This window comes from Echiichthys vipera (assembly GCF_963691815.1).
Source record: "Echiichthys vipera genome assembly, chromosome: 8".
Classification (NCBI taxonomy): Eukaryota; Metazoa; Chordata; class Actinopteri; order Perciformes; family Trachinidae; genus Echiichthys; species Echiichthys vipera.
Window position 1 is genome coordinate 23870238 of NC_139833.1, and position 13883 is coordinate 23884120.

At 38.6% G+C, this 13883-nt stretch overlaps 1 protein-coding gene across 2 annotated transcripts in view; it reads left to right on the top strand.

Moving 5' to 3' along the window:
- cobl (cordon-bleu WH2 repeat protein) overlaps positions 1 to 13883 on the top strand; it is a 58409-nt gene that overhangs the window by 10243 nt on the left and 34283 nt on the right. Inside the window, exons 3-8 of one of the 2 annotated variants that reach the window (XM_083918645.1) lie at positions 4068 to 4262; positions 5996 to 6206; positions 8672 to 8900; positions 10357 to 10401; positions 11157 to 11245; positions 11765 to 11836. In XM_083918645.1, the coding sequence (XP_083774771.1) occupies positions 4068 to 4262; positions 5996 to 6206; positions 8672 to 8900; positions 10357 to 10401; positions 11157 to 11245; positions 11765 to 11836 (841 nt within the window). The remainder of the gene's footprint in view (positions 1 to 4067; positions 4263 to 5995; positions 6207 to 8671; positions 8901 to 10356; positions 10402 to 11156; positions 11246 to 11764; positions 11837 to 13883) is intronic. The other variant, XM_083918646.1, reaches the window with a different exon arrangement.

Genomic DNA, 13883 nt, shown 5'->3' on the forward strand with positions numbered 1-13883 from the left:
TTTACTCATCCACAGCAGACTTTATTGTTTAGAGTGGACCATTTGGTCTGTTTTTCTTTCCCATTTATAGCATTCTGTACCATTGCATTGTAGGTGTCAGTAACAGACCGACTGGCCATTTTTACTATTTTGGAATTGCTGACTGGGTCTTGAAGAAAGTGAGTAAGATATCACAAACACAAAATTATTACAATTTCATCTGTATACTTTTAATTCTCAAGAGAAGATTAGAAGGAAGTGAGCATAAAGCACAGAAAATAGTTAAACTAAAAATCAGACCACTTCTAAATGGAATTTGTTTTGGTGGGAATTGTGCTGACAGAGCACAGTTCAGAGCATAAACTAATATATTCTGTTATTTTTACAAGACCTTCCAGAGTGGGAACTTTTCAGGCTGTGTTTCCATGACTGGGATAATACAGTCACTGTACACAGATACTACAGTTACTTCTTTCCTCAGCAGAATACCTATTTAACTTTGTGTGTGTGACGTTCATGAATTTGCATTGTACACACGCAGTGACACTGTGTTTGCAGTGATCGCAGACCTGTAATTTGTTAAACTATAGCTTACATCCCGATGTCACATAACACCTTTTCCATCTCTCTGTTCGACAGTTTTGATCTGTATCTTTGCACAAACATTCATACTCTCACATCCAGGCTTGGCACCTAAGTGCCCTGATCAGGATTTAATCATGCATGTATTTAGGTCAGTGAGGAAGTAGCCTTTTGTACACGTACTCACTGTAAATACACTTACACACAGACATGTAGACACTCAGACTAATCTGTTAAATAGGCTAGACAGCAAAATAGGATAAGTGGTAGGCTGTGTATAGCATATGTCTACCTATGAAGGGTTACAGTTTGTGCCCAATTGAATAAGGATCATGCGATGTACAATATTTTTAGCGAGCTGAAGAGTTCTTTTATTGTGGGCTTGTTATGCCCAGGTACTCTTCAGAGAGATTCAGGAAGACCTTTTTGGCTTAAAGACACACCAGGGGTTTAGAAGATTGACAGTCACCTGAATCAAACATGTGTCACTGCTAGATTATTTCTACACTATTAACACTATTATATTAAGTTCAGATAACTGCTGTCAACCAGCATTTATCTCATAAGCGAGAATGCACCTTTAGGGGCTACATTGTTAAATTGTACTTTATCTCATTGAAAATCATACAACACAACTATGTGGTAAAAATAGATACTATAATAACGGAGTGCCCTGCTTTTGAGAAATGATAATTGTTCTGTGATGTTGTGACTCTATTGATTGAAGATGCCTGCAGTTTAACAATAGCTATATTCTAATAATAGCTAATGGTTTAAAATGTGAGTTCTACGCTACTTTCCACAAAAAACTCCATCTTTGTCCGACCATCATTTCAATAAACTCTCTTTACGAGGGAACATTTATAATCAATGTAATAGCTTACATAAAATCTATGTTTTTGAATTTTCAGGGACTACACCTTGTGGTTTAAATTGAGTGTAGGCACTATATATGCATAACTCATCTATAATATCCATGCTACTCTCCACTACCCTGTTATATCAGCTACATATAATATGTGAATTATCTCATCATTTTAATGTGTGCTCCCATCAAATACACTCACCAACAGGTTATTTTTTGTTGGATTATATTTTAATTACTGTGGACTTATAGCTGATTACATGTTTGCATGCATTTTGAGATTAATTCAGCATCTATTTGTTTTAGATTCTTACTTTTAAAAATTATAGAAACATTAATTTGAATGCCATAATCCCCTCAAGCCTAAACAGATTTAAAAGAGGATATTAAAAGAAATATATCCTTGTTAATGTTTAGTCAAGTGAAAATAACTGAGTGTTCCGAAAGGCTCATTAGTAACCTTCTATGCGTGTGTGAGTGTGTGTGAGCCCATTTGTAACTCAGTCCCTGTAGCAGCTCAGCACTTACTGCCCCCCTGTGCCGGAGCAGGGTTTCCAGATTTTCGTTCTCTGCTTCTCCTTTACTCTTTCACTCTTTCTTTCTCTGTTTGCGCTCACTCTTTCTTACTCTGTGGGAGACGAGGCTTTTTCTAAAGGAGTCTTTGTGCGGGCTCGAGAGAGGGAAAGAGAGAGAGGGAGAGTGAAATGTTATGATGAGACAACCAGCAAGCTAGAGAGAAAGAAGGATACTAGCTGACTGTGTAAAGCCTGGCCGGGGCCCAGTCCTACAGTTCCACAGAGCCCAGTTCTGTTTACCTTCAAAAACAGACTCACCAGAGAAATACCAAAATCTCATACATATACTCTAAGCTCTAAGGTCTCTAAGCTGCTCAGGAAAATAATTTCCTTCTCTTCATTTCTTGTAAGTAAACAGAACGTATTTAAATGCACTTTTAGTCAGAGAACATTGCTGTTAGTGATTAGAACTCTTTTGCAATGTGATTAGACTCCTGACTAGATTATGATTAATGCTGTCAAACCCTGAAGTATAGCCTGTCAAACACTCTCTGCATTGCATAATGAGTCAATGACACTGTGATGAGAGTTAGTTGATATCTGATTTAGCTGTTAATGGTTAACTTAAGCCAGGTTAGAGTCCGCTCACTGTGCTATGTTCATGTGCATTCTTCCTTCGCTGTGCTGTCTTCGCCTTTACACACTGATCAGGAGTCCCTTGGAGGATACTGGATAACACACCACTGGATTTAACACACACATTCTCTTTGAGAGTGTGCCTAGTCCTTGGAACTGGATATACAAACAGCCTGATATATATCTCTTTTGGAACACTTAATCAACACAAGGACTGTTTTTGACGTGAGGTGTTTTATTTTGTTATCTAAAGGCTAATATTTGTGCTGTGAAGACTGAGGGAGTGCGATCTGAAATGCGTGCTAGAATAGCTGTTTGTCATTGTAAGCAGAGTCAAGTGTTTGATTTCTGTCTAATCAGCTGTCTCTGTCAGGCTGAGTACAGTTTATGTTGAGCCGAGGTCAAATGTGCCAGCATGTCATTGACATCTGCCACATCTCCACCCATAGGAGCTGTTGTGTGGGTGCTGATCACATTCTTATTTGTTTTTTTTATGATTTTCATAGAGCAATTGTCAACAGAGTAATTGATGCATGGAATTCACCAAACAAATACTTTATGACCATCTAATATTGCTGCTTTGAATAGCTTTTGTGAATACAAAATTTGCTGTCCTAGTACATAGCTACAAATCTGATGATTTCAGGCACTTTTGCAAAACTCAGTCAACCTAATGTTCACATTTATTAGAACTTGTTGATTACATTGCAGGAGTATGTCTTTAAATAAACTGCCCAGGCATGAAATAATATTTGATAAGGGATGTTGTTTGCATTAAAGTAACGGTGTTAATAATATTCATTTTGAAAGCAGACATTGATTATGTGACACTGCCAAAAGTGCTTAGGAGTGATATTAGAGAGGGTGTTGTGTGTGTTATGAATTATTCAAGTATAATTTAGAGTGTTAGAAACAGATTGAATCAGCAGCTGCTGAGGGTTGGATCATCTTGAGAACCAAAAGGATCAGCTCAGCATATCTGTAGACTGTTATGTTATCTAAGTGAAGAGACGTTGGAGGTTGTGTCACAGACAGAAAGACAGAAGAGTGTCATTGGTATTCAGGCTGCTCCTACGACGGTAGTAGTAGGTTGTGTTCATTAAAGCCTTTGCGCTGTGTAACTAAGACTGCACTCAAGACGCACTGAAATGATTCAGAGGAACCAAACGTATTTACACAATTTAATTTGTTTTAATAAGAAGTGGGTCAGAATGTTTGAACATAGCAGCAGATTAAAAATGTGTTTTGAGAAAGAATTGAAGAATAATTGAGGTAATCAAAAACACCATGTGTCCTTAATGGATCAAATAATGATAGTGAATTGTAAATGTGAAAGTCAGGTACAACATGGGAAATGAATGCAATTTTTCCTGAAATGATGTTCTAAATTCATGCAGGGAAAACCAAGTACAATGTAGGAAACTGCAAGAAGCACCTACAAAGTTAATTAATACAATGCACTATGTATCTTTGCCATTGTCATCTCCCAGGAGGAGAATGAAGGCACGTGCCCCACCTCCACCACAGGCCCCTCTACCCGCCCCACGCCACATCTTCAGAAACACTGTACCTGATGGGGGAGGGACATCAGGTATGGACGCCAAGGAGAATGCACTGAGGCCCACTGTGGATTTACAGCTAACCCTACCACAGGGATATGAGACTTCTGTAACTGAGGATGGCAGGTGAGAGGGCACACAAGAACACATTCACCCTGGCTGTATCACTTTTCAATAGTTTTTGTTAAGTGTGCACTATTTTTACATAGATGTGTAAAATGTGTTTTAGCGTCTGAATACTTTCTTTTTGACTGCAAAAAAAACTCTTTATAAATGATTCATACCTATAACTATGAAGATTTTATAGCCGAACAATATGATTTTATTGTAAGTTGTGACCTTCATTGGCCTGTCACCAGACAAACAGTATGAGACCCGTTTGTAGCTTCTCGGTCTGTTTTGGTTTCTGTGCCAGTGAGGCCTTGTCAAGGGATCTCAGCACAAGAGAGAAGGCTGTCCTGCTAATGCTTTCTCATTTGGGGCAGAAAATCACAGATGCCTCCCTTGTATAGCAAGAGTTAAACCAGGCAAAGTAAGATAACAACACATACTACATAAAATTATGTAAAACCAGTAAAAAGTGTTTCATATTTTATAACATTTCTGGAGAGAATTGTAGAAATTATGCTTATATACTAGTACAGATCTGATTATATTTAAACTATATTGTATCTTTATAGTATACAGTTTGCTACAAAGTGCAAAAGCAGGTGAAAATGTAACATAAATTGGATCATTACTTTTTGATTGTGGTTTTTATGAATACAGTACAAAATCAAGAGCACATAGTAACACAGAACACTGGTTCTGTTGATCGGAGATTGCCGTTTTAGTTGTAGACTGTGTCCATTGTCCTTTGTAGTGGTATCTCTCTCAGTTCTGTCATCTGATCTAGCTGTTCCCAGAAAACATTGGAGACTGTCTCTTGGTTTCTTTATCTCAGGATTGACAGGTAGTACTGCAGGCCTCCTCATGAGCTGCACACAACAACAGACACACAAAGCAACAAAGCAGACTTAAAAGCTTCTCCTGTGGCTAATGGACTTAAGTAGTATGTCATATCAACAAGTACTGTGCAATTTGCCCCTCTGTATTTCTCTATGTCACTATGTTTTGTCAGAGTTTCTGTCTAGATAAACCATACAGATTAAATCTTATGGCTTCCTCTTCTTTTGTTGTTGTTTTTGGACCTTTGTTTTTAATTCTCCTGAGGAAATTGCAATCCAACCTGCTTTGCTTGTATATATCAAATAACAGTTATTAAAAATATTGTTTTATGCTCATGTTGAGTTTTTAGTCCCACTTCACATATGTAATTTTTAAGTCAATGTCAATATTGTAACTAAAGAGTAGTCAAGGTTTTACTGCACCACTTCTTAGTTATTATATTTTTATTTTGTCATCATATGGATTGATATTTGTTGGCTTTCACAATAGTTAGGGACATTTTCAGGTAGTAAAATCCTGTCTCCATTAGCCCAAAATGGCCATGACATGTTTATACAAGAGGAATCAAAACAAAGATGTCAAAATTAGCACTATTGCCATTCAATCTACAGTATGTAGGCTCAGTGTTTTATATCATTGCCTTTGTGTCTATCCAATACCCATCCCTTCTAAGCATGGGGTGTGAGTGTCTCCTTTTTTGTTGTATGAAGTAACTACTATTAGTTATGCTTTGTAACCCCATATTCTCTGTTGCCTCCCTCTCTTGCTCCCTTGCTCCCCATCCCCCTGTGGCTCTTTCGCTCCCTCTCTCCCTCCCTCCTCCCCACCCTCTTCCCCTCCCTCCTCCCCACCCTCTTCCCCCCTCTGTTTCACCCCTCCACCCCCTTTCTCTCTTTTTCTCCCTCTCACAGTAAGGCGCTGATGGACCTGCTGGTCGAGCTGTGTAGCCGCTACCACCTGAATCCAGCACTGCACACCCTGGAGCTGCTGTCGCCCGAGGGCCACACTTTAGGGTTCAAGCCCAACGCTCTGCTGGGCTCCCTCAACGTGGCGTGTGTCCTCATCAAGGAGAAAGTCTGGGAGGAGAAAGTGGTGCGCAGACCAGCGCCCAAAGTGCCAGAGGTGAGTTAGAGTTGAGCCTAATATTGTGATGTGCATGTTCTTTAAAGTGTGCTTTGTATTTATGATTGTATAACATGTCACAGCATATTTAAAACAAACAAAGCTACCCATGTATTTTGCCAGTGAAAAAGCCCCTAATATAATAGTTGTGCATGTACTTTATGAATAGCTCCTTACCCTGTAGCCAATGTAATGTCCATTCCTCCCCTTTCTACTTTTTACCTCTGACTGCTGGCAGAAAGCAAGGCCAGTGAAACCTGTACGGGCCCATGCTAAGGTAGGAAGCCTATTAGGGGTAACTGGCCAAGCATGACATTGGAGTCAGTACTTAAACACTGTTTTCTCAGTTTAAGTGTGCCTTTTTTTAATTTTCATGACCTCTCACGTTTTCATCTGGGCGTATCCCTTTCCAATGGTTTTTGTTCAGTGTGCATTAGTTTTTACATTGCATTAAGGCCTTAAAAATGTGTTTTATATTCTGAATACTGTGTGTTTTTTGACTGCAAACGATTTCTACCTAACTTATCTAACTTATTTCTACTGAGCATTGATCTCTTTGTCTCTCTCCTTTTCTCTGCCTCTACTCTCCTCTCCTCCTACGGTTTGAATATTTGATGAGTGCCTTACCTTTAGTTACCATGCATTATTTCTCTGCTCTTCTCAGGGCTCACTGGCTGCTCTCTCTCCCTTTGACCCCGCCTGGCCTTAAGGCCAGAGACTGACACTATTTAAGACACTGCTGCCAGTCATCTCTCTTCTCTGTTGTATCTGTCTTTTCATTGTACCACCAGTCCTAGCAGTTAAAATTAAATGATTTAAGTGTGACATACTGAACACTCAGTTGTCAGTTTTTAGATACACCTGGGTAAAATGAATGCTATCAAATGTGACAGCCCTGCAATATAACCTACATTCATTAAGGTCATATGATTATTATACAGTTTCTGTTGAAACAGTGTGAAAAAAAAGGTGGTGATTCAACTTGATGGCCATTTTGAAGACGGTTTGTGGTGCTGTTGAACTGTAGTGCATTAAATCTAGAGGTGTTTCTAATATTAAATCAACCCTGATTGATATAATTGTGGTGGACAAAATGTAAGGCAATTCTATGTATCATCAGATATTGTTAAAAGTAACTACACTAGCCAACCCAACAATAATTACATATTGTGTGAACCTTGCATCCAGTTAAGTGTTCAATAAATTAAATTCTTTATGGAAGTAAAACTTGAGCCTCAAGCAATAACAGCTTAGTACCTTTTACTGGTACATGAGAATGAACAAAAACAGAAACAATGACGGACAGTAATCTGTATTTGGAGATCAATTAAGTGAACACCATAATGTGATGTTACTCTAAAATGAGTCTCAGCTTTAAAAATGCGTTACAGCCACCTGACCTGACAGTACAAGCTTATTTTTGATTATAATAAAGTGTTACCTCCATCAAGGTGCAGAGGTTTAGTACTGTATGTCATTACATGCATATGTCTGTTTATCTGAAGATTTTTTGCACATACACACACACTTCCCAAAGTAAAAAGCCTGTTGATTTTGGAAAAAACTTGACTTTCATCTAGTGCCACCAGTCCCCTCACCCTACCTTTAAATATACCAAGGACTGCTACTGCTCCTATGTATGACTATTGTGTCTTCTATGAACAACAGTTTTGACTGTGAAATGAATGGCTTACTGGGGAAGTTATTAGACCTTGGCAGAAGTCTGTGATCTGGGGGCTTTGTATTTAAAGCACCTTTCTCTATAGTTATACATAACATTGAATGTCTCTTTACTTGAAATACAAAAACCACTGAAGAGCCACAAGCTGAATAGGTATTTTATGAATTCTTCAGGCTCTTGACTTCTGAGCGTGTTTTTATAGAGGCTGATATGAACCACTTCTTTACAGAGTCGCATGCCTGTTCTCCACAATAGAACACTATGTAGTGTGTAGGATTAACTACCTAAATATGCACACAAATCTGAGATCACGTGGATGAATGCACACACATCATCAGACAAACATCATCTTTAGCCTATAAAATGCTTCTTTTTCTGTCAGCAATCAAAGTCTAACCTGAAGTTACTCATTGTTCAAGTGTCTTTGCGTGTTTGGATGTCTATATCTATCTCTGCTTCTCTACTTTCTACATTTTTTACTCTTTTATGTTGATAATTTTTTTGTTAATATTATGATGGCATCTCAACATCTCTGCTAGGTCAGTCAGTAAGCTTTGATTCTTTTTGTTATTTGTTAAGGCAACACTCTTTTTTTATTTGCATTTGAGTTGCAGCCAGTAAAGGGGAGCTTTTTCTCTTTATCATACTGGTCCACTGCAAGGAGAAAAAATCCCTGTTCTGTGACTGCAGAATGGAAAAATGTATCCAATGGCCAAAACAGCGTGCCCTAATCAGCCTTGTTAGACATTATTTTTTTCCCACCATTCTCCTGTCTCTGTGTCAGAAAACAGTACGTTTGATGGTGAACTACCACGGCAGCCAGAAGGCGGTGGTACGGGTCAACCCGTTGGTCCCACTCCAGGCTCTGATACCGGTCATCTGTGACAAGTGTGAGTTTGAACCTCCTCATATCCTGCTCCTGAAGGACGGCATCAGTCGCCACGAGTTGCCGCTGGACAAATCTCTGACAGAGCTGGAAATCAAGGAGCTCTACGTTCACGATCAGAGTTTAGGTACACCTTTACGACTTGATTCTGTCAATTTTATTTTTTGTTTGGGATTAGACTTAGACTTCTCTTTATTAATCCCTTTGGGATGACTCAAGCAAAGGAAATTGAGGGATTTCACATTACTCAGTGTTAAATGTATAGTGAAACAGAAGTTGGCATAAAAGAGCCACATTTTTAAATAATAAAATCATTTGATCATTCATGTATTAGATGTTAAAAAGAGAGAAAAATAGTATCTGTTGTTTGTTTTGAGTAAAATGCCTTTTGTTCGATTCACTACACTGGTTTAGCTCATGTTCGTAAGCTAATTAAAGCAGATAAAAGACGTCATCATGGATACTGATAGGTGCCTTGGCTCATCCAGCTATTGTGACAGATTATCTGATGTTGGCCTGTGAATTATTGTCTTTCCCAAAGCAATTATTGATGTATATGATATTAGGGAATCAAAATGACTGAAAATGAAAATGTAATTCTATATGTTTATACAAACAAATATACAAGAAGGTGAAATTAGGGGAGTTTGAACTATTCTCCAAATTTGACAGCTTTATCTTTACCCACCATAAAAAGATGTCAAAACTTTATATGCATGTTCAGAATAAGAATGTTGTGCAACATTACTTATTATAATTTCTTCATTATCTGTAATGCAAGCTTTGGTTAGGCTGACTAAAAGTGAGCACAAAGGCTGGTTTTCTTATCTTCTTCCACTTCCTACCAGCTGATTTAGGCCCTTCATATGGCACAGCCTATACACATATTTGCAGTAGATTTTGAGTACAGGAGGAAAGCAACTTTTTTCTATAGGAAAGTATAGTATAGATTTTATGCATACCATAGACTGTATATAAAGATGGACTATGCGGCTCCACTTCCTCCCACTGTACAAATGTGAAGCTAACATATCCAGAATATGGGGGCTCTCATGTTGTCATTTTGCAACTAGGGTCTGTGCATTAAGGATCGGGCAGCAGAGTCATTTCATTGAAGTGACCTCCATTATTGGTTTAACCAGTAGCAGGGACAACAGAGCATAAACAAAATATGAGCTTTTGTTGTGTTTCTTATTATATGTTTATCTATATGAACTTTGGTAAATACAATTCATCCATCATACAATAACTTGAATACATCATCCTTTATCTAGTAGGAAGTTCAATTATGGTCTGAGATCTGATATTATGGTTCACTACCATGGGAACAGTCCACACCCACTGATATATATATAGATATTGTTCTTGTCACAGAGGGTGATCTCACAGGAAAAGCTTGTGGTTTATGGTCAAGGATATAAACAACATTTTTTTTTGTCAAATGTTATTACATAATATTTATATTTTGGTATTTAACCTTTTACTGTTATGAAAGACAGTTTAACTAATTGATGAAGGAAAATCTACAAATTGAATCTACATAAATCACATAATGTCTTTTTAAACCTTGTTATGTTTTCCAGTTCTCCAGCCTAAAATGGCTTCTACCCCTGCTCTTAACCACTCAGGTATTAGTCATGAAAAGTCTTATCTGTCTAAGTGTTGCTGGTTCCAACCAAATAGCTGTTTAACCCAACGCATTGCTGCTTGCTTATTGACCCCACTTTTTATTGCGTTGGACATGCATGTTTGCCTGTTAGCCACCTGTCTTCAAATAATTTGTTGGTTTAATGTCATTGTAATTTTGATATTTGTTTTAGCATCATCATTTTGAAAAGATTTATTGTTAACTTAGTTTGCTTCTGTTTTTTAAAGAAACCAAATAACCCAGTAGTATAGCTCTGTGATTTATTAACAGTTTACTTTACCTTCCCTCCCTGCTCTCAAGACAACAGTGTTATCACATCACATTTTTACTCACAGCTTTTTAGATCAACAAGGTTAGATAGAGGTGGCCTAAGAGTAAAATGAAGCTATAGGGCCCTCTGCTGAGGAAACTCAGTAGATGATTCTGTTCTGAATGAAAACAGATGGAGTATGTAGACGATTCCATATTTTTTTTTAAAATGACCAATAAAAGTGCACACAAATAAAACCAATATATTGGATATCATATGAACCAAACCAAGTTGGCTTACAAGTGAGAGTGCACTGTAAATTTTCAGAATTCTACTGTCGTGGTAATCCTACTTTGAATTGTGTTGTTAACCTAATTAACCTATGCTTTGTCACTCACACTCAGTGAACCTGACGTCTTTGCTTTGCTTTTATGAGGCACTGACATGTCATGTCCTCCTCCTCCTCCTCCTCTTTCTTTTTGTAGACTCCATCCGCTCCAGTACTACCAGTTTGGGCAGAGCAGAGAAGAAAGGCCTTTTGGGTATCTTCCAGTTCAGCAGGAGGAAAACCAAGGTAAGACTCTAGACATCTGTTGCTGTTTTTTTTTGGAATTTGTTATGTTTTTGTATTCATCTCACTCTTTTAATAATTTTACTTTTTACTAGTGTAATTATGTTTATTAAAGTTGACATCCACACTATTATAGAATTACTGAATTAATACCAGCTATAAAGATTGATTAAGGTATTTAGTACTTATATTTAGAATATTTTTATCACTTTACCTTGCAGATAGCTCTATTTAAGTTGACACAAAGCCGTACTATGCTCTCGTCAAAGCCATAGCTTTGATGCCGGTACTCCTGCCGATGTCTTCAAACTGGGAGCGTGCCATAATGGCATTATGACTGTCCACAAAGTTTAGCAAGGACTTTATACAAGAGCCGTGAGAAATCTGACATTGTGTAGTAATTTACAAACTAACCTTGAGTGGTGCATGTCATTCAGAGTGATAGGTGAGGCAGGCTAAATGCATGGCTGAACTGTTGAATGCTGCATGTTAGCTGTGCTGTGTACTGTGTTCCGTTTGCAGACAGAAACAACATCTGTGGACATGGATGACTGTGATGATAACGTAATCCAAAATACAGACACACAATCTAATGTAAGTATTACTAACACATTTGACAGTGTGTTACGAGGTATGATAGGTGAAATCAAAGTGTGATTTGGTTTGATTGTGATTTTACCTTAACTCGTCTCTGTAGCATTCCAATCATACTATTGGTGGAAAGAATAACAGGACCATATAATACAAACCAGTATCAGCAAACAAACATCAAACATGACCACAGGGTTCGATTAGCACTTTGGTTTGGCACTTGCAACAGACATTGGCAGGCTAAAAAAAGGAAGTACTCCTTGCAGGTCAGTAATATTGGTTTCATCACATGGGGTGGGGGGTTCTGTTATTATTTCTATTTCTTCCTACTGATACTTTGTTATGGCATTGATATAAAAGCCTTTACTGTTTAAGCCTGGGTACATACTGTTTACTGTAAGTCTACTATATTCATCTTCATGGTAGATCATGATAAAAGACTAAAAATGGAACATTAGAGATGCTGTGTATATTGGACTATTGAGAAATGTTGATTGGGTGTCAGTCAGGTCGCACCAGTGCTAGTTAACAATGTCACTATCACCAAAGCTTATCACTTAGTTAATTACATATTAACATTCAAGTGTCCTGGCTGGTCAGTGAATTTTTTTTTCTCCAATATTCTCCCAAAAATTTTTAAGTACATAAGAAAAAGTATAATAGTTGTACAGTGTGTCTGACAAAAACAGAAGAAACCTAATTCCGCTATCCGTCCCAACAACCCATGTCAGACACGGTCACAATAACCAACCAAGTAACCGAATAACATGGAACATACAGTAAGTAGATAGGTACAAAAAAAGAAGAAGTAAAAAAAACAAAACTAATAGCAAAAATAAATAAAGTCATTAAGTAATTCAAGAAAGAGGAAAATGAGTCCTTACCCCAAGTGAAGGAGTTCAAGTACCTCGGGATCATGTTCACGAGTGAGGGGACGATGGAGCGTGAGTTTGGCCGGAGAATCGGAGCAGCGGGGGCGGTGTTGCAGTCGCTCTACCGCACCGTTGTGACGAAAAGAGAGCTGAGCCGGAAAGGCAAAGCTCTCGATCTACCGGTCAATCTTCGTTCCTACCCTCACCTATGGTCATGAAAGTTGGGTCATGACCGAAAGAGGTCGCGAGTACAAGCGGCCGAAATGGGTTTTCTCAGGAGGGTGGCTGGAGTCTCCCTTAGAGATAGGGTGAGAAGTTCAGCCATCCGTGAGGAACTCGGAGTAGAGCCGCTGCTCCTTAGCGTTGAAAGGAGCCAGTTGAGGTGGTTCGGGCATCTAGTAAGGATGCCCCCTGGGCGCCTCCCTAGGGAGGTTTTCCACGCACGTCCAGCTGGGAGGAGGCCTCGGGGAAGACCCAGGACTAGGTGGAGAGATTATATCTCCACACTGGCCTGGGAACGCCTCAGAATTCCCCAGTTAGAGCTGGTTAATGTGGCCCGGGAAAGGGAAGTTTGGGGTCCCCTGCTAAAGCTGCTACCCCCGCGACCCGACCCCGGATAAGCGGATGAAGATGATGAGATGAGAAAGAGGAAAAACAACGATTTAAAAAAAAAGAAGGGGGCAGGGGTGTCTCTCCTTCCAGGCACTAGGAAGTGCCCTCAGCATCATCAGAAGTAACAGTAAGACTATTACTAATAAGAGACAGCAGTGGGTCCCACGGGTCAGTGAATTTTAACCACATACCACCAACAGAAAAATGATTCAGCTTCACAAGCATGACTCGAGTAGAAACGCTCCTGGGTCTTTGTGGTGATGTGATCAGGTGTTCTTTGGATACTTCAGGTGTACTGGGCTTGTTCCATCTTTTGAAGGGCTCATTCAATGGGTGGAATATGGTCTTACAATGCTGGTCTGGTTGGTCATTTTAAATACAAATATTATGTGAAATAAAGGCATTTTAATTTTGCACAAATCCTACAGTGTGCCATGCATTGTTTTGAAGGAGACTTGCATTTTATATATCGTATATATAAATATATATATATATATATATATATAATTTTTTAACGATTCATTTAAGATATATGTTTATTTGGAACACTGTAGGATGCACAGCTT